This window comes from Calonectris borealis, chromosome 9 (genome assembly GCF_964195595.1).
Source record: "Calonectris borealis chromosome 9, bCalBor7.hap1.2, whole genome shotgun sequence".
NCBI classification, from domain to species: Eukaryota; Metazoa; Chordata; class Aves; order Procellariiformes; family Procellariidae; genus Calonectris; species Calonectris borealis.
In genome coordinates this window covers 7,039,449-7,063,644 of record NC_134320.1, presented here as the reverse complement: position 1 = coordinate 7,063,644, position 24,196 = coordinate 7,039,449, and the positions used below count along the sequence as shown (strand labels likewise).

At 38.7% G+C, this 24,196-nt stretch overlaps 1 protein-coding gene across 4 annotated transcripts in view; it reads left to right on the top strand.

Moving 5' to 3' along the window:
- The first annotated feature begins 7,888 nt into the window (after window positions 1–7,888).
- The window catches only part of NMNAT3 (nicotinamide nucleotide adenylyltransferase 3), a 32,825-nt gene continuing 16,517 nt past the window's right edge, over window positions 7,889–24,196 (top strand). Inside the window, exons 1-4 of one of the 4 annotated variants that reach the window (XM_075158145.1) lie at window positions 7,899–8,091; window positions 16,224–16,262; window positions 17,866–17,985; window positions 20,294–20,429. In XM_075158145.1, the coding sequence (XP_075014246.1) occupies window positions 20,321–20,429 (109 nt within the window). In that variant the 5' untranslated portion in view covers window positions 7,899–8,091; window positions 16,224–16,262; window positions 17,866–17,985; window positions 20,294–20,320. Of the gene's footprint in view, window positions 8,092–8,405; window positions 8,544–16,223; window positions 16,263–17,865; window positions 17,986–20,293; window positions 20,430–24,196 lie in introns of those variants that run through there. The other 3 variants (XM_075158147.1, XM_075158146.1, XM_075158148.1) reach the window with 3 other exon arrangements.

Below are 24,196 nucleotides of genomic sequence, written 5' to 3'. Positions count from 1 at the left end.
TGGGTCACAGTTTTGCCAAAGCTATGATAGAAACCGCTATGATGACTACTCTCCAAAGTCCCTATACAAGTGCACTGTTTCAAAAGCCCCATTGAAAGGGGCATATGATCACAGCAATAACTCACACTTGCAAGTTCAAAGTATACACAACCTGATACGTTTGTTAAATCCTACTTTGGGGCTACCTGCAGATATCCTGTGTGTTCAGTTGGATAAACAACCTTCCACTGCTGCTATCAAACCAACAGAACAGAGCTGCTGTGTTCTGTTAAGTAAGTGCTGTTTGTCATCCACGTGTGGCTGCTGATGAGCAAGGTAATTCCTTTGCATATACGGAAAGGATTTAAAGTCTTGTCAGCTGCAAGCTATTGACTTGGCTGTAGCAGCGGGGCCACTGCGAGTACCCTGTTATCTTTTAGGTGTGGATCCCATATAGAGAAGAAAAAAAAAACACAACACTGAAAAGACCTGATCCAGGATTTTTAGAAATCTACATTCACTGACTTCTAATACACTTGCAATGTCTAAACTTTATTTCCCTAGGGACTGCTGGTTTGAATACGCAGCTACCCAAGTGTTAAATGGCTTCATTCTTGATTGGATGCTTGTCTGTAGTTGTGTCTCATCTGTTACTGGTGGAGCCCTCAACAGGAAAAGTCAATTTAGCGATTTTCTGAAGCAAACAGTAACTTATAAGATGTGGACTCAATTCACAGTCTAGTTGAAGTGTTGGGAATCTCTCCAATGATTTTTCTAGATGTTTAATGTGGTCCTGATGTACTTAAGAATATTTCTACTCTTCCACACCTTTTTTTATGGAGAAAACTTTTGAGAAGTACCATTGATTCCCAGTGATTTATTTTACTTCATGCTTATTTAACAAGATATGCTCTTTACCTATTTATATGGTGTTATAGCCCTGATATGTTGCACTTTCACACCTATACTTGTGTTTTTGTTGTGACTGTGATTACAGACACATAGGCAACAAAAATACTGCACATTAAGATCTTAATTACATAGTTTTTCCTTGATTTTTCTTCAGGACAACTAATATTCATTTATAACACAGAAAGCTGGTTTTCTTCTGTTTGCACATAACTGTTAAATTGTCACTGCATTTAGCAAAATGTATCTAGAGAAAATGATAAAAGGGAAAATGCTTTGAATTGAAGACTTCGGGAGATAATGCAGGTTCTGCATTAGCTGGAAAATTACTGACATTTCATTGCATGAGGGATGCTGTTTTCTAAGTGGATACTTCACCTTTTAAAGGGCTTATTACAAGGTTGGCTATATGCTGTACCATTACACACAGATTTCGTCTTTCATCAACAACATGGCAAGCAACACCACTGTTCTAAAGCTCTAGAGACATTTCAGCTGCTGATGGCTTCTAAGTAGTGAAAATAAACCAGCAGTTTCTCATTCCTGAGTTATTTTATGCTCTTCATAGTTGGCTCTCTTGGTTCTCTGTATGCAGTCTAAATAAATTGTCAAATGCCCCGCCCAGGACTAAAATGAAAATGCACTCAAAAAAGTATGTAGGAAAGGAGGATCGCTATTAAAACACTCATATCTTTAATGAAAAATAAACCAAGCCCTACTTATTGTAGTTTTCTGTCTCTTTTTTAACATGCATATATGTCAATTGAATGTTAGCACATCAAAGTCTGCTACTCTATTTTGCAGTAAAAACTAACAATGACAGTTGCGCAAGATTTTATGGCTCTCCTGAAGAAAAAATCTTGATACAGCAGTAATGAAAAAGAAAAAAAAAACCCTTAGGTCTGCTTTTCACAGAGCTTCATATAAAATATTCTTCTCTGCAAGGGTTTATTTCACCAGTGATCTCTGCAGGAAGAACAGAGCTACAGATACAGTTAGGCACTGCCGTCAGATTCTGAATTGCCTATGTACGGACAAGCCAATTAGTGAGTAGCAATAAGTCATCAGGTGCAATTGAAAGGAATATGCAATCTGGCTTTCCCTTTCTCAAGAGGCACTTATCTTCTCATCTATTGCAGCTATAACTTGAAACTCCTCTGCAGTTGCCATCTGGCATGTAAGTGTGGATCTGGGCCTAAATGAGAAACAATAAAGATGGATGAAAGCCTTGATGCTTTGCGCTGCACAATACTGCTTTGTAAAAGATCTTTTATATTAAATTATACTGAAATCAAGATTTTGAGCATTATATTTATGCCTCATCATATCATTTTAAAGTTTATATAAAACAGATTAAATAATCTTCTAGCCAAGTCATTAAAAATTAGACTGGTGAGGGCTGAGAGAGAGAGATACCCCCTAGCTGACAAAGATAACAGAAACCAAGAAAGAGAATTAGGTTAAAAAATGGGTAAAATGTGATATTTACATTGCACTTAATTTTATGCTTTAAAGTACAATATTGCATGTTTTTAAAAAGTGTACAAATACAAACAAAAATGTAATTTTTTTTTTTATTTAAAACCATGTCGTGCATCAATAGTCCTTGAGGAGGATGGCAATATTAGCTACACAGGAAAGACCAGGCATCTGACTGACATTAAGGGGCTGCAGCTAACCATCGCTTTCCGCTGCCTGGTGAAATTGTACGGCTTTCTAAGAGCATGAGCACCATCACCACGTGTGCACAGAGGGAATTCTCTTCTGGGAAAAGTGACAATGCAATGCCCCCTCAAAACACAGAAACCACACTACTGACAACTTTCTTTGTCCACAAAAATCCTGGCGTACTAACTGTAAGTTCAGTTATGAGCAGGCAAAAACTCCCTCAATTTCCTCCTGACATCAGTAGGAGAGGAGAAGAAAAGGAGGTCACGTGGGGGAAAAAACCCTGTAACTATAGTTTGCTCTCAGAAAATAGCAACAAACTTGAGCATTTCAGCAAACCTGTGTGGCTATGGCAGCAGGAATCGAAGCCTGGATTACCTCCATTACTCAGAGTGGGGAAAAGATGAGCCTTCACAGCAATTCCTCTCAGAGAAGCAATAATGAAATCCACATATTATACCCATTTTTCTATGTTACACAACTCTGTCTTATGGAGAAGGTATTCTAAAAATTTCAGAGCTCCCCAAAAGATGACAGCTCTGTTTCACAACAAACCTTCAAGGTTTTGAAATTAGTCTTTGTTCTGCATTGAAAGAACACAAAATCCTCTCAGTATCTTTATAGAATGGAATTGTGTCAGATGATACCCAATTTTATGAACACCCACATGCTTTCCAGTATTAGACTTGTTTTCTCTCTGCCCTATCTGTGCAAGAGATCAGTGAGTACTATACAGTCAAAACTTTATCAGAACAAATATGCCACAATGATACATTTCAATTTTGACTAGTGCTATATTTTAACTAAAAGTAATTTAATTAAAATTATTCCAATCCTTACAGGACTGTTCCCTGCACTTTAAACAGAATCTTAATGCCCAAAGCTTCGTTGTTGCTCTCACGTATACCAGTGTAAAGTTAGAAAGGTTCTGTTCGGGCTAAGGCGGCAAAGAAGTAAGTTACTGTCATCTATCAGTATAGAAGCAAATGTTTCTTTTCGATCTAATTTCATTCTTGGTAAACAGATGTAAAGTTTACACTGTACTCTCACTACAACCTATTTTACTACTAGAGACTCAGCTGGCGTGGCCCTCCCCATGCGCCGCTATGCTCACAGGAGTGCTCCTACCGCCTCCTTCTCTCGTGAGGCCACTGCCCCACTCAGCACAGGGACGTCTGTCCGGCCGCATCAACACGGAGAGATCCAGCAAGTGCCAATACTGGATCGCACCACTGAGAGGAGTTTTTCCTCTGCTGGTTTACCTAGGTACCACAGTGGGGAAAATACAGCACCTTTGCTGTACAGCAACTTTGCTGTACAGAAACATATTAAGGTGCAAGTATTTTTTGTTTCGGTCCCTTCTGGATTAGAACAGAGCCATACCAGGAAAACAGGAATGGTTTCCTTTTGGTAACAGTATTACTCCCACTTTCAGCTTAGCAGAACTATTAGATCTCAAACTTCCAGTTATGTAGAGGCTTTAGCTATAGGAAAGCTGACATTTGACAAAAATGATGTTGTGGTTTCAAGTACAATTATTAAAAATACCTGCAGTAAAATTCTGTAGATTACAGAGGAAGAATACAGTAGCATGCTAACATCCATCAACAGAGATCCCAAAGAGTTTAAGAATGAAAAGCAAGGTGCCAAATACTTTTACAAAATCCACTTGAAAGAAACACTACCAAGTTTCTTATATTAAAAAATTGATTTTTAAATGATCAGACAAAAATTCTCTTGGACTGCATATATGTTGTTGTTGTTAGTTCCAGATACAACCCTGCACAATTTTTTTAAGAGTCACTAAATTACCAAACATAACCCCAATGCTGAGATTTTATCAACCAATAATACCTCTATGCTGGAAAGATAATATTGAATGTTATCTGAAACATTATGCAAACAAAATGAGCTATTTTAACTTCGCTAAAATTCAAAATACAAGCAAGTAAATTCAATAACCAAAAGGAAAAGACAATGAACAGAACACAATGCCTACCGAGATACAATTGATACATATTCACAGAATTTTACAAAAAGCAGAGGATTAAGGAGAGATTGAGGAAAAAAAAGACAAAACAATTAAAAATGCATGTGTGACAGACTCTCTAATAAAAGAGAGAAAGAAAGAAATGAACCAAACATTCCATTCTGTTCACCTGTGACAAAAAACTGCTTTGATCGTCATGGAGCATAAAACAAGCGAGAAATTTTTATTTATCTGCCTTTCAGTGTTCGTATTTTATCTTCTAGATAAGTCTTCCTTGCAGCCAAGTTAAAAAGTTTTATGATTGTTGTTTGAGCCCTTTTACGTTGGTTTTTTTTTTCTTAACTTTCAAATAAAGCTTTGTATTCTGCCCTGCCTCTACCTCTGCTCATTTATCTTCTGCAGCTTCAGAGGAATATAGCACACTGGAGCCTGCTTTGCTTTGTTTCTGTACTGCATTTTAGCCTTTTGATTTCTACTGCTTGCCTCAGTAATAACGGATTTGCTAATGTTTGCCTTTAATTCTAATAGCAATCAAGCAACTGAATGATTTTCATTTACAGGAAGTTAACATTTTCTTGTCCACCTGTATTTGTAATATTTAATTTAATGTTCAAACTAACCATAACTGCAGCATTTAAGTAATTTAAAAATAAAAGCTTGTGTATTTACTTCATAGATTAAGCTGAGTGAATGATTGCCCTGTTGTCCAAGCCAAGACTTCAAGCTAATGCTTTCCAATTCTGTTATGGAGGGTAAAGGTTAATGAACACTTCTCTCATGTTTCTCTTCTCCATCTCCTCCCAATAGATTTTTTTTAGCTCTGAACTACGCATCAGTAAAGGCCAGATGCCAAGAACTAAAAGATTATGCTGACTTGCCGTGCTGCTGTTTTGGCAGATTTTACAATTACAAGGCCTAATTCTACACCCTTGATGTGCATAACTTATGTAAGACCCTGGGAGCTTTCTGTCTCAAGAACTGCAGCGAATGCCAAATTTTCGTACAGCTACCGATTCATAGCATCTGGCACAACTTTGGCTTGGAATTTCATACTCATAGTTTTACACCTTGACATGGGTATTCCAACCTATGTTTTACTTAATAGTAATAGAAGAGTAACAGAATAGTATTGTTGCTCCAAACTCCCACTGGAACGAGTCCAGAATTGAAACCCATGAAAATAAGACTACTGTGATAAAGAGCAGAAGCTGGTCCAGTGTTTACCACTATCTTTAGGTAATTGTCAGAATGTTACATGATTTTTTAGTGGTAACTTTGTCTTAATTTAATTGGTGGAAGACAGGTTTCAATTCAGTTCATCTTTCATAATCATCTTGGAACTTTCCCTTGCACCGTGGCGTCTCGGTGCTTCAGCTCTTGCACACCTTCTTGTCTGATACTCATCTCTTCCCATATCATCTCTTTGACATCACTGCACTTCAGGCACAATTTGCAATTTCATCCACTTCAAGGGGGCTAAACGGAGAACACAGTTTAGGATCAGACCTGCTGCTCCATTTGTTTACCATTAGCAAGTTATTCTAGATAAAACTCAGTTCAAAAAGCATTTATTAAACCGTTTCTTAAAAACTCTAATTTGACATGGAAAGCTTATGTTTAAAGGCAACAAGCAACAAATGCTTATTACTACAACTATGATTCAGTTTACAACAAAAATGAAGGACAGATCCTCAGCTAGCAGAGAACAGTTCCCATTGAGATCAGTGGAGCCACGTTAATTTGTGTCAACTCAGATGCTCACCCTTAGTTTTCAAGCTTGATGCACAAAATTTAATCTTTGGGTTGGCTTTCTTTTTTTGTAAATGAAGCACAGTATTTCCTTTTATAGGGAACCTTATTTATTCCCAGAACACATAATAGTAATTCAAAATCTTCAAAGAGGAGGTTTTAATTCTAGCTACTCGTTTTCAGAATAAGCTTTATATGTTTAGCAAGCCTGGTCAGCAAAAATAAATGATCCATTATGCACTAGGATGTCAGCTTCATAAAGTTGTTTAAAATGGACTTTTCTCCCTCAAAGGGAGTTGGGGGAATTATTGTTTCTATAACGTTGCAGATCCCTTGATAAGAAAGATTATTTATACATACACATTAGCTAATTTCAAAACTGCCTATCTGGCTTTTCATCATTATATAATCCCACAGGATTTTAAAGCCTGAGCACCTATAGTCTAGGCTGCTTATATGTAAGAAATTGTTTGTGTAGTCTTTTTGTCCAACATTTTTCCAGTATTAAACGATGAAAAAATCACTCCACCACTAACAATAGTATTTCCCTACCATCTTAAATTGTAAGTTGTATTCCAACATAAAACTTCATGGGAAAAGGGTAGGACCAGGGAAGAGCAAGGAAATGTCATGGAGAAACACATAGCCATGCACAGGTAAACAACAATTTCAGCACTGCCCACACTGCGTTTTTCATCATCCTAAAGCTCCAGGGATCATCTGCTTGTGTGAGAAATTTAGCACTAGGGAGAAAAACCCAAAACCACCTCTATATATGCTTTAAAGCAGAAGACACGATACTTTATATACTTAACTGGATCTTTTTTTTTAAGCTTTGTCTTGGGAGTCTTATTTATGATTTCAGACTTTCTAAAGTTACGCATAAAAAGTATATACCCTGCTCCCAGTCACAAGCCAAAGACCCAAATGCTGAAACCAGCCCTTTGCCTTCGGCAAGGCCAACCAAAGATCTGAAGTACAGCTCATGGCCTCCATGCAGTGAAGTTTTATCGTTTGCATGTCTTTTTTACACGGTAAAGCTTAAAAGTACAATCCACAATCCTATTTATTTTTTACGAGAATGTCAGACAAGAGGAATAGTTGTGCTTCCCTTTAACATTATAAAAATTAGGAGGTTTTGGGTAGATTCTAAAACTAGTTGGTGACGTTCTGACGTCTCAAGAAACTGGATTTTACATGCCTAAGAATTAAAGAGAATAAGCAAATGACTTAAAACTCTCTGGACTTCACTTTTTGCTAGAATGTATTTAACACACACTTTATGACATCTGTGTATTTTGCAAAATATTCAATAGCTGATGGAAAAGAAGGTGACTCTATGAGGCTATTTATCAAACAGAGAAAACTGAGCTTCATTATTCCAAGCCTCTGGGAAAGCCACAAGAAGCCAGAAACTCTTTTCGGTAGCAAATCGACCTCGCCACCCTGAAAGCACAACCCTGGAGTCGCAGAGCCCATCCTTAAAAACAGTAATAGCAGGAAGCCAGAAGTGTGGAACGTCACCTTCAGGTGAATAAAGGAGTTAAAACATCAGCTTCCCTGCTCTCCAACAGCAGGAGGACGCCCAACAGCGGCTGCTGAAGGACAAACCGCGATGTCCCAGGCGCAGCGCTGGCAGGAGCAGGTGACAGTGAGGAGCCAGCCCCGACGGCGAGCGGCACCGGGAGGGGGGAAAGAGGGAAGCAGCCGCCGCAACCCGCAGCGCTATACCCGCTTGTCCTGCACGGACAGAGGCTGACCCGGCTCGGCCCAGCCCCGGCGCCCCGCCAGCCGCGGTAAGGAAGGAAGGAGGGGAGGAGGCGGCGGCGGGACGCAGCCGGCGGGGTGCCGGCGCGCCCGAGCGGCGCCCCCCGCCCGTCCGCGCCGCGGCCCTCCCTCGGTGTGCAGGCGCGGAGCTGCAGCGGCGCCGTGCCCCGCCGGGCCGGCCGTCCCTGCGGCGAGGCCGGGTGAGGCGCTCGGCAGCCGCCGTGTCGCTTGCGCTCGGGCTTCGTCCCTCCGCAGGCCGCCGGGGCTGGCGGGGAGCCCGCAGCGCGGCGCGCTGGCGGCGGCGCTGGCCCGGCGGCTCCGCGCCGCCTCCCCGCAAGAGCCTGAGCCTCGCGGCGCCCTGCGGGGCGAGGGCCGGCCCCGGGGCTTCGCGGTGGGCCCGCCCGGTGTAGCCGGAGGGGAGGGAAGCAGCCCTGACGTGGCGCAGTCCGCGTGCGGAGCTGGGCGCTTGGTGGAGGACCGGGTGGGTACGGGGAGCGCACCTCCCGTCTCGCGGGCTTGGGCTGAGGGAGGGAGGGAGGTGCGGGTCTGTCGGGCTTGACAGTAGTGCCGGTTCGTCCCTGGAACACCATGAAAAAACATGTAGGCATTTAAATTCAGGGACTGAAGACTGTCGTGCTCTCCACGTCAAAGACATGATAAACATCTATCCAGGACCATATATACATATTTAAAACAGCAAATTAAAGCTTTTTTTTTCTTTTTTATTTTCCTTTTTTTCCCCAGAACACCTACTCAAGCACCAGTGAGAGTTAAAGAAGACAAGAGGATATATGGCTACTTTTTTTTTTAATCTATTCGGCTTTCACTGTGTAACTTACTCATCTTCCTCCTCTACTTCAGTTTAAGAGGTTTTTTTCCCCCCCTTGTGCAACAGCTGTTGTTTGGTTTTATGAATGATCCCTGATGTTTGTTTTCTTTAAGCTTTGTAGCAATACAATATGTGTGAGTAGTTCATTTTTTAGGTATTATTATCTGCTACTTAAGTCTAGTTACATTGCATGATTAGATTAGCTTCATGCAAATTGGCTTCATGCCCTTAACTTCAGAAATGCAAATTTTAGAATTTAGCGTAGCTATGATAAGCTAATTAGTGTTCAGATGATCTAAAAGACCTTAGAGAAGCCCAGAGATGTCTGACGGGGGCACTGAGGATATAATAGGTGACAGTCCTGTCAAAGGGGAATTTGAGCTATTTGAGGTTCTGCCTTTTAAAATAATTCATAAAATGTATAAGTAGCTTCTGCTGCATCTGGCGTAGCAGATTAAATTGGCTGGGGGAAGCTGTTAACCCCCAGCTGTCTGCCCTGTCCTTAGCAGGGCACTATTGCCCTGAAGGAGGGCTGCCTGCATCTCAAGAGCCAACTTCACATCTACATTTTTTTCCCCCATATTGTTGGTTTAATGCAATGCACCACTCAAAAATGCTGTAGAAGCCCCTTTGCTCACCAAGCATTGTGTATTTTTCTTAACAGTAACAAGAAGAAACTAAGAAATTAGCCATTAGGCTTACAAAATATAATGGAGATCTTCAAAAACGTAAGAAGTGCCATACTGTGTCAGACTAATGGCCTGTCTAGCCCTGCGATCTGTCTCAGGCAATGGAGAGAAGAGATGCAATTCAGGGAAACTAGCCTGGCCACTGGCTTCCCCTTGTGTTCCCTGCCACCCGCCACAGCTGCTTCATTAGGGACACCATACATGCGTGTCTCCTCTGCAGTGTACACTTTTGCCTGTTGTAAAATGTTTGTGGCTTTCACTGACTGCCCCCTAGATCTAATATTGCAGGGGGAAGTTTTGCATCCAATTTATCTAGTGCTTTCATCATTTTGTAAATCTCAATTGTAGCCTCCCCCAAGCTCCTCCTCTCCAAACCAAATAGTCCCAGACATTTTTTTGCCTCTCTTGAATAGTGGTAGCTCCCTTCACTTCACTATTTGAACTGCCCTTCTTGAGCTGAGACCGGAACTGCTCAGAGTGGTCAAGACATAGGCCCATCCAGGTTTTATGTAATGCTAAAACAATACCCTGTGTGATGGGCTCAGTACTTTTCCTCATGATGCCCAGCATTTTGTTGGGTTTTTGGCTGCCACCAAAAAACAGAGATGCAGTCAAGGTATAACTGTATGGTTATTAGTGTTTATTTCAATTATAAGAACTCATAAACATTTAGGGTGATAGTTGCAATGTGATTGCAGTGGTAATTAGGTACCTAATTTCATTGTAGTTGTTTCAGAATCTCACTTCTTTTTCTTTGTATAGGTAGAAATCCCTGTACAGGTGAGATATTCTTAAAGAGCAAGCAAAATATTTTGGACAATAGGCAGGGCATATACATGTTTGTATAATTTCCTTGAATTCTTTGGTTGTACAAGATGAAGCAATTAGAAATTCTAAACTGATCATTTAATTAAAATATAAGGACAACAAGCAATGTGAACTCTTGAGCCTAGGAACCATTTACTTAAACTGGCTCATTGCTATGCAAAATCCTCAGTGTTAGTAGGCAAATTCATACATTAGTGTAAAAAATGCACGTAATGCTTTTCATTTTGATGGCTTAAAAATTTAATTGCAAATAGCCTTCTCACTGTCAAGTATGCTACGCTTAGGGACACTGGGATGCTACTGAATTGGTGCAGGAGGGCATGTTGTTTATATATTGGTTATTAACCTCAACTGTTGAGTTGGGTTTGTTGCCTCTGGCAGTAACTAATAGATGAAGTTTCAGAGGAAAATGGGAAAACCTATCATGCACTTAACAAACTGAGCAGTTCTATATATTGCAGAGGAATTCCTTCTTGCTTGCTGGAAGTGGTCAGGTAAACCTCAAAGCATAGAAAGATAGCCTCCTTAGTCAAGTTTTTCATTTATTTTAATTCACTTTGCTCGAAGACCTCTTCCATATAACTGTAGAGCCAGAGAGATGTTCTTTCCTAACTACACAAACAGTGTCGGGAGTTAGTTGCTCCTAACACAGTAAATAGCAAATAGTTATTCCTTTTTTGAAACAGAAAAGTAAGCAGTGGGATTATGGATGCTGATGTTTTAACTTTGGTCTTGCTGGATATTCTGGAAATCCTGCATTACCCTGTGGTTGCTATATATGATTATTTTGCATCTGAGTGTTCTGCAGTAGCACTTTTAGGGGTTTCATTAGTTTGCTACTTTTTAAAGCCAGCTTTGTAAGAAAAGATTTTAGTGATTGAAGATGCTTTCTTTACCACTTAAATATTTACCATTTGTGTGAAGTTGTATTTCTGTTACTAGATTTGCCTTAGGTTCTGCTAAATGTATTTTCCTAATTGTAAGAAAATTGCAGAAGACGTTGATAGAAGAAAAATCACTCTGAATGGCTTCTCAAAAGGAACTCTTGAAGTTTTAGTAAGAGTTTGTTTTGACAGACAAGTCGGTGCTTTCACTAAATCAGCAGTTTGTTTGCTTAAAAATAGCCACTCTAGGTTGCAGTTCTGCATGTATCCTCTTTTTCTAGGAATCAATACATTGTTCTTTCTGGATGACTGACTCATACACGCAAATAGAAGGATGACTATTGGTTACTTAGAATAGTTTATACAACTGTAGAAGGATAAAAAGTTTATTCATTAGTGTGATAAGGGCACAAGGAATAGGAAAGGAGTTGAGTGATCACTAGGGATTATTGGATAAGTAATTATAAAGATCATACTGCAGCGGATACAAGAAGATGCCAGGAGCTGATTGGATTCTCTTGACCTTGTTGAAATGCTACAGAAAGGTGCAGGGACTGCTGTTGTGTAATGCATGCTGAGATCCTGCATTACCCAGCAAACACTGGATCTGTGTAGTTTGCCAAGCTGGTCTTTTTTAACTTATTTTCTGCGTAGTTCTGGGTTAGTGTAGTGTTATTGGCTTTGTCAAGTGATTATGTAAACAGATGAAACTGCTACAGAGCTCTGTGTCTAAGCATTGCTGAATGTTTTACGGGCAGTTAGGATGAAATGTCTTTTTTACAAAATGAGGAGTATTCCATGATTTTCCCAGAGAATACAGGGAAAGAATGTAAAAGCGTTATGCTGTGGTTTGTCTTTACGTTTTTACTGTTTAAAGACAACAGATAAACCTGACAACCTCAAAACATTTAGTAAATGCACATATATATGCATGTTAACAATATGCGAGTTTACTGTTGGTGTACGTGAATGGTGTTTTTTGAATTCCATGTTGCTGAGTTGTTGCATTCCATATTGCTGTTCAGGCGATAGGCGGCCTGTAAGCATGATTATTTTGCAGGGTGAGGGTCCAGATTAAGAATATTAAGAAAAATATATCCTACAGAATACTATCATGGGAGTATCTCTGTGCACTTCTTGTCGGCTAGACTCTGGGGACTGGACACTTTTGTGGTTACAAACCTGCAACAACTCACAGGCTTAAAAAATTATTTTGTAGTTGACTTGAATTCACTGGCACCGTGTCTGTTGAGAATATCATTTTTTTAAGGTTGTGCTAAGGAATTATTCTGCTCAAAATTTTTGTGCTTGAAAATCATTTAAGGTGATACCATGTTCATTATTAACTGGAGATTCAATTTTAGCCTGTATTTCAGACTATATGAGTCCTCTGGTTATTTTATTATTTATATTTTTCATGCTTTGTCCATGTGCACTTTTTATGGTAAATTTTCTTGTTTAGTGCCTTTCAACCGTAATTTCTTTCTAGCGATGGAGGAGAAATGGTTGTGAATGGAAATTAAAAACAGAGAACTAGTTTTTATTTGGAAGGAAAAAAAAATCATTAAAAGGACAGAATAAGTGTAAATCATGTTTAAGTTGATTTCGGAGATGTAACTGATTAAGAGGTCTTGTTGGCTCTTCTGTGAAAGGGAATTTCCCCACTGATATAGCCTAAAATACAGAAATTGCAAGAACGAAGTATCGTACTGTGATTTGAAGGATTCTAATCTCAGGAGAGGCAGAGACAGTTTTGCTGAGTCGACGTTCTCTGTTAGCCGCCCAGGCACTTGGAATTTGGGCCACAGACATTGCAGTTTCCTGTGAGGTAACTTGTCTGTGGATAGCTTTTTGGTCACTACCATTTGCTGGGAAAATTGCTGCCTGGACAAAGCTGAAGAAAAAATGGCGAGTACCCCAAAATTAAGCTGATCTTCTATCTTAAGCAAAAGAACCCTATGCGCTACTAAAGACAATATTTCTTGTGCTTTGGGCCATTTTCACAGATACATGTAAAAAAGCCGGGATGATTTTTGTGAGGTTTTATAAGCTGCTGCTCTAGTGAAGACTGCAGTGAGCTTGGAGGTGATTAGGTTTGGGGATTTCTTTGAAGCTGATTTAGAAACTGCCATAGCACTTGCATTTTCTGACTAAAAGTCTGGTGTGGGGATTGGAAGGGGCAACTTCATCCTTCTGATATGCTGAATCTGATAGAAAACCATGTATCCTATCACATACTTTGTTAATGGCTTTCCAATGAAAGTCAAAGAAATGAAATGCACCTGAGTCACTGGAATTTAACAATAATATGATCCATCATGTGGCCCTGAAAAAGCTATTTTAGAGGATAAGGGTGTCATATTAGGCTATGTGTAATATTTATGTGCACTTTGTAAAATTCTTCTTGGCTGGGATGAGTAACTTTCTGATGAGCAAATAAAATATCACCCTAGATTATACATTTTTCATTTTTTCTGTCACCCAGATATTTATGTTATGTTCATTATTAAAGTGGAAGGTGGGGGTATACAGGTAAATATTCGTCACTGTTGTGGAGGATTGATTTCAGTGACGGCACATGCTGGGAACTTACTGACTGGAATAACGTTTGTTATGGCAGTGACTCCCATTAGTAACAGCAAGAAAAAATCTGATATCCGGTCATATTTTTAAGGGATATTTGTGTACTATGGTTTGCTATGATTTGGGTCAGCTACTAAAATGTACTTTTTATTTTCTGACTTTGAAAATGTGTCTTGCAACCATAACATCCTTAATGTCACCTGGTGTAACTCAGCTGGGCTCGGTGCAGCTACATGAATTTATAGGAGGTAATGATGTGGCCCAGTAAAAGAATGGATGTGTGAACTTGTTCAAATCTAAATTTCATCTAAATTAGTCTAGATTCATCCTCACAGGAGGAGATTACACTTTTATTCTGTGCTAGGATTCAGTTTATTTCTGCTCTTTGCAGAAATTTTACCTCAAGGGTGAGTCTGCCGCGTAGCGTGCACATATCAGTGTCTTGTCCTCCAGTTTACTAATTTAACAGCTCATGAATCAGACTGCACTGCTCAGCACTCCATTGTGCTTCTGATAATTAATCAGATATGACTCTAATTACTGACTTTCAGCAGAACTTGACTGTGGTCATCTGTAACGTCATCTATTATTGACATATTATAGGAATACAGGCAACAGAAAAAGAACTTGCAGGAGTTTTCTAATGAAAATGCTAATGATTTTTCCATTATAAAACCTTTTTTATATAGCTTAAGTGTGGCCTCCTTATTTGAAGGTATCTGCCCTTGTATGTATAGCCACATGATGTGCCACTTGTTGAAAGCTTTCTAAACTGCAGACACTCAGTGTAAGGTAACTGGCATTTATGAGACAACAGCTGCTTGGCCAAGGCTGTTAGTGCATGTGCCCAGGGCAGAGCACACAGACTCAGAAGCGCTCACAGAAGGAGCCATACACAGTTATTCCATGAAATGGGAACATACTGTAACTTGTCTCCTTCAAACCTTATTCTTTAAGTCATCTCTTTCATCATTAAAAACAATACCTATAATGTTCCAAAGCAGGAAACCTTCACAGTCTCTGGTCAGAGCTGTGCTTTCGCTTGCTTCCATTATTTATGAATTTTGAAGACAGACAGCAAAGATGTCAAAAGATGTGTTATCTTTTACTGTTTAGAAGTACAACAAAAGGCAGTGTCTGTCATGTCAGGAGGAAAGCTGAACTAACAGGAGATGTATTTACAGAGTTTACTGACTTTTCTTCATGCAAAAATCAAACGTGGTTGTTTTTGTTTAAAACCAGAATTACATTTAAAAAATTAAGAGAATTATTATACTTTTAAAATAAACATACAAATCTTACTAGTACTGCTTGATAATAGTGTTGTTAACTGACTTATTCCCAAGGTTTCTGTCAGATGCTTTCAAACTAGTTGAAAGTAGAAGGTGCAGTCTTGCTGTAGAAATATCATTGGCAATTATTAAAAATATTAATCACATCAATCAAAAAATGCTTTCATAGCTCAATTGGCATCTGTGTCTCTTGCTTTAACAAACTTTATTCACTAACACACTATAAGTATTTCCTTTAGAATTCTGAAATACAGTTGGGTTTTTTTTTCTAGTGGGATTTCAGGTGCTTTGAATTTGATTTGATCCTTTGAGGTGCACACATAGACATGGTACTGATGCAGCAAACACTTGAATAGCAGAGCAGACTGCTAAAATCTTGCCCTTTTTAAGCAAGGCAGCAGCAAATCACTTCAATCATATGAAGATAGTTTAGAGGTACAGTAGTTATGGGGGGGATGAGAGAACCTCAGTACAAATGTAACTTTTCAATGATTTTCTGCCCCTTCTCTCAAGAAACTGAGGATTTGAAACTGGTTTGCCAGGTAGTGAATACCTAATCAATATAAAATGTTACCATACAAGTTACTATTTCTGCTTCTTGAATGAGAGTTTGGCAGTTGCCGTAAATGAAGAATCATAGGGGGTTGTCTCTTTCAGCACCAACAGCTAAAAATTACTGATTAGTACTAATGAGAGATACTGTAAAAGAAAAAGCTTGGGTTTTTTCCTATAACAAATTTGATTTGCTGACAATACCGCTTTATAAACTCAATAAGGGAATGCTGAGAAAATGATGTGAAATAAAGCGCCTGTTCTTGGAAGTTTTAGATGCATTCCTTGTCTGGAGCTTGTGCTTAATCAATGGCTAAATATACTGGGAAGGTACGCAGTGCTGTTGGGTAGGACAGAAAAGGTCCTAAAATTGCGTGTGCGTAACAATGCATTGTTCCTTGTAATGAATATAGTATGTTTATTACAATAGGGGTGATACCAGTATTGGAATTTCTTCAAAATAAATACTGCCTGTTTATATCTAGATTTTTCTCTTCCTTTCAGTTCCTGCGTAGGTAGAACCATTTTGATGCAAGAGTGATTGTAAGTACAAAAGTGATTCCTTTATAGAATTAATCACCCTCAAGGATTCTTGAGATGATCATTTAATGGAGCACTTGCATGTATGTAGCTTATTCGTAAAAGCAGTAGTTTGTCACAGATGTAATAGGGAGAAGTAGGAAGAAGATGAGAGGAAGAAGGTATCTACAGGTCAAGTCACTTCAGTTAAGTATGTGTGAAGCCAGGCCCAGCCTCTGAAATAGTTGAATGTTAGTTCTGATCTCACAGTTATGGAAATGGAAGCACAGAGATAGGGACCTGAATTCTAGTAGGGCTGAATAATTGCTGTTTCTGCTGATTGATAATATCATTACATTGCAGCACTCCTAAAAGTTGGTACCAAGGAAATCCCAGAGAGAAAGTTTGCTTTCTTGGTTGCAGCCGTCTTCTAGATGTCACGCTCTGTCTTTTCTTCCCCTCCCAATCTATGTGCATTGTGCATTTTTAATTCTCTTTTCCTTTTGGAGATCAAGATACATGTTTGACTTAATTGGAATTTCTTTTTACAGCCTGGCAACAAGCCTGGATTAACAGTTGAATTATCCATGCACAACTTCTTCAGAAGTAGTTCATATTTTAGCTAGACTTGGGAGCAGCAGTAGGAGGAAACACTTCTATGTTTTCTGTGGTGCCATTAATGGAATATGCATTGTGTAGGGACAATTGCTAGGGAACAAATTAATCACAGATTATTTATTTAACAAAGTACATTATTGATGTTACACTTGGGTGACTTTTTGCAAACATATAGCAACTAATAGGTGCAAAAAGGTGTTAGCGTATTTAAATCAATGCAGAAACGACTGCTTTCTTGGTCTGTAGGCCATTTGGCAAGAGAGACAACTTACTGAAGTATTCAGGACTGGCTTAATGGCTTATTTTTATGGAACACATGAAATAGAAATGTATTCCCCTGGCACACTCAGTAAATGCCTGATAACAGCACAGTCACCTACTTGTTTGTAGTTTGTATTCAGTTGGTGAAACTAGTTAAGGACAGTCTGCTTCATGTGTCTAGATAAAGCATATGACTTTGAACTGAATGTTTGTAGAAGTCTGTAATTGTAGGAACACTGGGATGCTGTAGCACTTAAAGGAAGTGTGACTGCCATTGCGTCATATAAGGTCAAGAGGCTTTCTCCTCTGTTTAAAGTTCTGTGTTCAAAGTTTTCTCCTCTGATTTCTCAAGAGAGCTTAGCTGAAAAATCAGTTAACTCTCTTTTTTTCTGTTGTTTTGGGTGGTGGTCTAATGATTTTAAGTGCTTAGTTAATTATTAACAGCCAAGATAGCGGCTGAATCAGAAAGTTTTGTTTGAAATCTTAAAAGTTGTACTATATCTGTTGAATAAGTTTAGGATACACTATATAGCGGACAGTAGGAATAAAAATGCTGCTGTTTTGATTTTTATTTACATATATAGATATTTTATATATATGGGGTGGGGGGATGTATGTATGTATAAAAACATCTTTTGAAATGCCTCTTTGCTACATGTTTATTATTAGTACATTCTTGGTTTGAATTTTTTCTTTTTCTTTTTGTCTTTTTTGTTGTTGTTGTTGTTGTTTTGGTTTGGGTTTTGAGTTTCCATTAGCAGTACCGTCTGGTTATCATTAGGAATTACAGCTTGAAGTCTTTCCCTAGAGTCTCCGAGGTATAAATGAGTAAGAGCTGCAATCAAACCATCCAACACATCTGTTTCAGGTGAGAAATAGAGAAGTCTATAGAATTAAAAGCTTCTTTTAAAAAACAAAAGAAATCATTCAGTTTATAACTTTTAAGATGGCAAAGGAAAGAACAGCAAAGGAAATGTGAACTATGCTTCATCAGAACAGAAGAGAGGATGTCAGAGCTATCAACTAGCAGATGTAAGAGCTAGACCTGCTATTGAGACGTGTAATAGGGAAGAATGGGTATGTGTTTTTCCCCTGAACACATATTTGTTTGAGTGAGGTGCTGATTGATACTGCTTGGCAATTGGGTAATATGACCGTGTCATTGATTTTAGGTTGTCATATAAGATTATATAAGCCTGTTTGCAGGGCTGAATGCTGAGCAACATCATTGTACTTATTCCTGTAAAAAGTTTCTGCTTCTAGAAGATTCCTGGTCTGGAATTAATTGATTTATCATTGAGGATCAGCATTGACTAATGTGTGGCACAGAATCTATCTAGCAAAAAGTTGGGACTATAGGAGGACACTGACATGTTCTAGAAATGATTTCTTTTTCAGTTAATCACAGATACTAGTGTTTTGCTACCTATTTCAAGGCAAAAAGACCTTTCCCCATCCAGTGAAGATACATTTACAGAATTGCTGATATTGAACAAAAGAACACTTTGAGTTTGATTTTTCTGAATAAAGAACCTGTAAAGTTTACGTGCAGTTTTCACATACGAGTTTGTTAGTGTCTATACAGGATTAGTAAATCAGAGTAGAGAGAGGGAGTGCTGTGAAACGTGCTTTCTACAGCTGCTACGATTGTAGACCGTAAAATTATTGCTAACTTTCAATGGCTCTACAGCCAGCGAGTCTTTTCTCCCCCAGTATATCTCCCTTAGTATGATGGAGATATGAGAAATGAGTAAAGTAAAATGAAAACAGTATAAAAGAATCTTAATATGTATATTCAGTACTAGATGGTCAAGGTACAGATAGCATGTATGCTTCAAAGAGTTTTCTGTATAAAAGTTTGCAAACTGCCAATATGTCACAAGTGAAAATATTAAAGCTTATTGCTAGGTGCACTGAACGCTGTTAAATGGTCTTCAGAGTTATAAATCCTCTGTAAAGGAACTGATAGAGTTGGCAGCTATAAAACATCAACTTGATATAGATTTAACCATTATTGTTAAATTTTTCTAAGTAAGAAAAGGGAAAAAAAATATAAGGGAATATAAGGACTTGGAACAGTGAGAGATCTGAGCAGATGGAGAACAGGATTTGGCTAAACAGAGCACAGAATTCGTACCAGATTTGGTCTGTTAACCCAAGACTGGCTTCTGAAGTTTGTATGGTGTATGTATGATGTATGGGTGTGAGCATTGTAGAGATTTCAAATCCTAGGAAAGGAAGAAAGCCCCATCTAAATATCGGATTCACAGATATCTATGTGGGACACAACTGTTTTTATCATGCCGGATATATTCTGGATCAGTTGTAAAAAGAGCTATGCAAATAAGTAGCTCCAAGCACAGTGACGAACTTAAACTGATTTCCTCTGCATTTTTATTGGGATGACTGACATTTTAACTAAGTTATATAAGGGTTGTTTGTAAATGCACCTGCAAGGCTCCTAACAGCATTGCTTCCCACCCATTTACCCTATTCATAGCTTTTTAATGTCCCCGATGTTTTCCTGTAACAGCTATAATTTCTCCTCCCTGCTGTTCCCTGCACTTGCTTTGCCATCCAACACAGAAACTATACAGGCAATTGCTGATAATCTGGCTAGAAGTATGTGCCAGCTGGCTGGCTGGCCAGCCACCAGCTCCTGCCTGCCCACCTCTAAGTCAGACCTGTAGGTTTGGGTGTTGCATGTGGGGTTTTGCCATATGTTGCAAAGGTCCATTGTTCGAACTTATTTTAAAAAAAATTAAAATCTGCTTTTGTAGCAGGCCTACAAAGTTATTAATGGGGGGTTGACAGAAAGATAGAACAAAACCTTGTTTTCTGACAAAAGCAGGTTGACAATAAAAAACATGTACAAAATCTGACAGTTTTTAATAATAGCGACAATATGAATTTCTATAAATACTCTCTAGCCATCTCTGTACGTGGGGAATCAGAATTTGTTGATGTTCCCCTAATTAATATCAAAGAACATATGTGTTTCTGAGCTAGAACTTCCTGTATGCTGTGATGATACCGAGGACTAATCTTCTGATACTTTACTAGTGTTCCAGGAATACTCAGTTCTGAAAACAGCACTCCTTTTAGTTTGAGGAACAATGGGCAGACTGCTCTTTGTCAGGTTTGTCTTTTATTTTAATAATTTTTTTTTCTTTAAGGTGGAGTTTTAATGTTTTGATGTCAGAATGAAGAGCAGGATACCTCTCATTCTTCTAGCTTGTGGCTCCTTTAACCCCATCACAAACATGCATATGCGTTTATTTGAGCTGGCTAGAGATCACCTGCACCAAACAGGTCAGTAAGGTGTTGTTAGGATCACACACACATGGTGGTTTACTGTGAAAAGGAAGAAAGACTTTTAACACTTGCTATAGATAAGCTGTTACTTTACAGCTAGCTTAATTTTTATATTCTTTATTGATCATTCAATATGAGGCTTTCATGATATATTCAGTATAGAAAGTCTAGCATTACCTCTTCCTTTGGCTCAGTACCTAAGTATCATAATGAGTGTTCATGCAAATAAAGTGAAAGTTTTATCAGCAGTTTTAGGATCATATTCATGGAACAGGCTGAGCCCTGTGAAAGAGTATGCTTAACAATTTTGAAACTGAGAAGAAACATTTCTGTTCAAATTTCATGCTTTTTTAATACATTGTGTTTTAATATGAAGAAGTGTTACAGTTAGCAGTTTTGACAGCCGGGTGAAACTGGAGAAAAGATGAAACGTTAATTATTCATAATCCATCTTGACTAAGAGGTACAAGTTATCTCCCCTAGCAAAATAATTTCCTCATAAAGGAGACCAGAAAAGCTAGATGTCAGCAGGCTAGAAAGTTTTGGCAACAAAGGAGAAAGGTGGGTAACATCAGGAACTTAAGCAAGAATCAGAAAAGCTACTGAGAAACATTGAACTCTAACATTGAACTTAGTTGCTGAGGCTTTTATTTTTTTTTCCATCTGGCAGCTAAAATATACACATACGTTTCTGGAAGACGTTGGAAGGGAATCAGTTTATTGAATCCTGACAGAGGAGTTCCTAGGGAGGTGGTTCAGTAGGGAACCTGAACAGAAAATAATAGTAAAAAGAATTTGGCTGTCAAATCATGGGGAGAGGGGGAGAATCTGGTAATCCACTGATTCCGTTGTGCAGTAAAAGCAGCAACTACATGCTCGCCATATACTATGAGAATACTTTGACTTTTATGAGGGAGAATTACACAACCAGCTCTGAGGGCTGTCTCTACAAGTCTCTCTTGTCCTGTAACTGTAAAATGATTTTGTTGCTCCCGCAGAACTCGAAATAAAGGGTTAAAAAGGGATTTGAACTGGCTTTTCTCACTGTAATTTTATAACTGCTTCTGCTGCCCAGCTGTGCAAGGAGTAGAAAGGTAATGGGAGACCAATTGGTATTTCTGTTTAAGTCAGATGTTACAGTCCAGTAACTTATTTCTTTACCTTGAAAGAAGGATTGAACTGGGAAATGAATATGATTCTGTCTGAATCACAATTCGTTGTCTAGTCTGCTCCAGGGTCTGTGTAACAAGAGTCAACCCCTTACTCAGAGCAGTTTACTTAAACAAGTCTAGTGAAAATCATATTAAAAATGAAATTTTGAAAGGCTGACATGAAAGTTGTGCATTACATTGCACCTCTCTAACATCAGTGCTTAGTTCTGGATAGGATGTGACTTGCCTTTTGACTTCTTAGTCTAATGTGTGGAGTATTACTAGTATAAGTACTTCATGCATTCAAGAACGGAACTTCATTTGTGTCTGGGTTGCCTACAGTGTCATCATTGCACTTTCTGAATGCTTAACCCAGGATGTCTGCAAAGCAAGAATCATCAGTTAGCTTGTGGAAGCTTTACCCATCCCAAGTAGAGGTACAATTTGAAGTAATTGTAAATGTAGATATATGTGTTTATATATGTGGATACACAAATCTGGTATATGGTCTTTCTTGCTAAGACAGTTTCTCATACAGAAGGGGTTGGCAACATACTATAAAAATGATCGATTCTAGATGCCTGTTTTATGGCAGAATCATTCCCACCCAGGAAATTAAATAGTCATTCTCTTGTGTTTTTGGTCCTGTTTCCACTTCTGTGGTTACCCAGGGAAGGAGAGGAAAAATTGGAGCTTATTTGCTGAGAAGAAGCACTAGTTGCAGACAGGGAGCTGATAGTGGGGCTGGAGGACAATGGTTATACATGACTAACGCTTGTTTGAAGTGAGGTGGTGGTCTGCTATATTCACATTGATTCCCTTCTCATGAGAACAATGCAATTCTGAGCTAACATACACACTGAATGCCTGAAAAGGTAACTAGCATGAGTGAAGAATTAACTAGCTCGAGGGGTGATGTTTCCTAGGCTGTGAGAATGACTTACTCCTGGTGCTACTTCAGTATTTCTGCTCAATCACAAATCGAGCAGAAACGATGAGTTGTGCAGTAGCTTGGCTGGAGTTGACTTCGCAGTCAGGTTTTACTGTTATGAATGACATGACTATCCCTGATGTGTATCCTGACTGACACCACCAGTAATTCTGTCTGACAGCCTTTTGCACATCACTTCAGTTTCAAATGCTGTATAATCTTATTTTTCATACAACCCTATTTTAAGTAGGGAATTTTATTGAGTTTCTGATACTTTAAGCAGTATCTGCAGTTTCATTGCCACATGTCAAGTAATTCATCCTTTTTCTGTTAATATCAGTCGACAAATCTTGTCATGCTGCCTTTTAAATGCAACAGACGTAACTACGTGTGACTGAATAACTCTAATGATTCTCTTTATCTGGATTTTGTCTCCTACTCATGTGAATTTGACTCTTTACACATCCTCACACATAGCTAGAATTTTCTCAGATTCAATCCCTTGTTTTGAAATTGTTTCTTGAAACTTGCACTGACTGTGGCAAATGCCTTTCCAGTGTTAATACCTAATATTAGATGCTTTTATTTCTCTTTGTATTTCTTATTTGACCATAAAATCTAAAGAAATAGTACTAGAATCAATCTATGTAAGATGTTTAAAATGTTGTTTCCCAAGTATTGCCAGTGGAGGATACTTAACATCACCAAAGGGATAGAGGGCAAAGGAGGGGGCTATGAAAGACAAGATGTTTCTATCTGTGACAAGAAAGATGCAAGGGGGAGGTGAAGGACAATGAGCTACCTTATGAAAACTTGGGAAAAATGTGACACAATCAATGGGTTGTGTCAGATGCAGCACTGGGCAGCGGAGCTGAGAAGTCCAAGGAGTAATGAGTCACTAACCAGCCTTGGGAATTCGGAAGTTTATGTTGTTCAAGGGCTGCATCTGATTAAAATGGACTGATATTTTCAAGAAAGGGATAGGAACAGATTGTAACAGCAGCAAGTCAGCATAAATGCAGACTTCAGTTTGTTTTCCTGCAACAATTCTGATAACTGGAATTTGAAAACCACACAAAAAACCCTGGTTTGATCCTACTGTTTTGATAGTGTGTATAGCAATACAGATAGATGATTGGAATAGAATCAGATCAGCAGTAGTTCCTCACTACATATACAATAAATATTGTCAGACATTAGTTAAAATTAACTGAACTGAAAAAATGAAAAGGAAACAAATCTTTGATTTTTTTTTTCATTACAAGATTTACAGCAGTGCTTGCTTAAATAGAGCAATACTTGGTTAATTGTATTAGGCTTTACCCTTGAAAAAGAGGGATGCATGTGTGTCTTAGCATTCAGAAAGAATTAAAGCTATAGAGTGCACTTTGCAGAGGTGCAAATCAAAGCAGCAAAAGCATAAATCTTAAGACATCTTAAGACATACCACATCCCTAAAGAAAAGTCAGTTTTCTGAATGCTGTTATCAGTGCATACAGTTTAGGTCCTAACCTTTTTCTGAATTTAAGGAATGCTTTTCTAAGTGGAGGAAGTGTAGGCATCTTTCTGTTCCACAAGTTTTGTTGTCTTACTCTAAAGCCCAGTGGAATAAGGGGTGTGCGTCCCCTGCTTGCAGTGGTATTTGGGTTATGCCCTGTATTTGACTTTGGAATCCTAGTCAT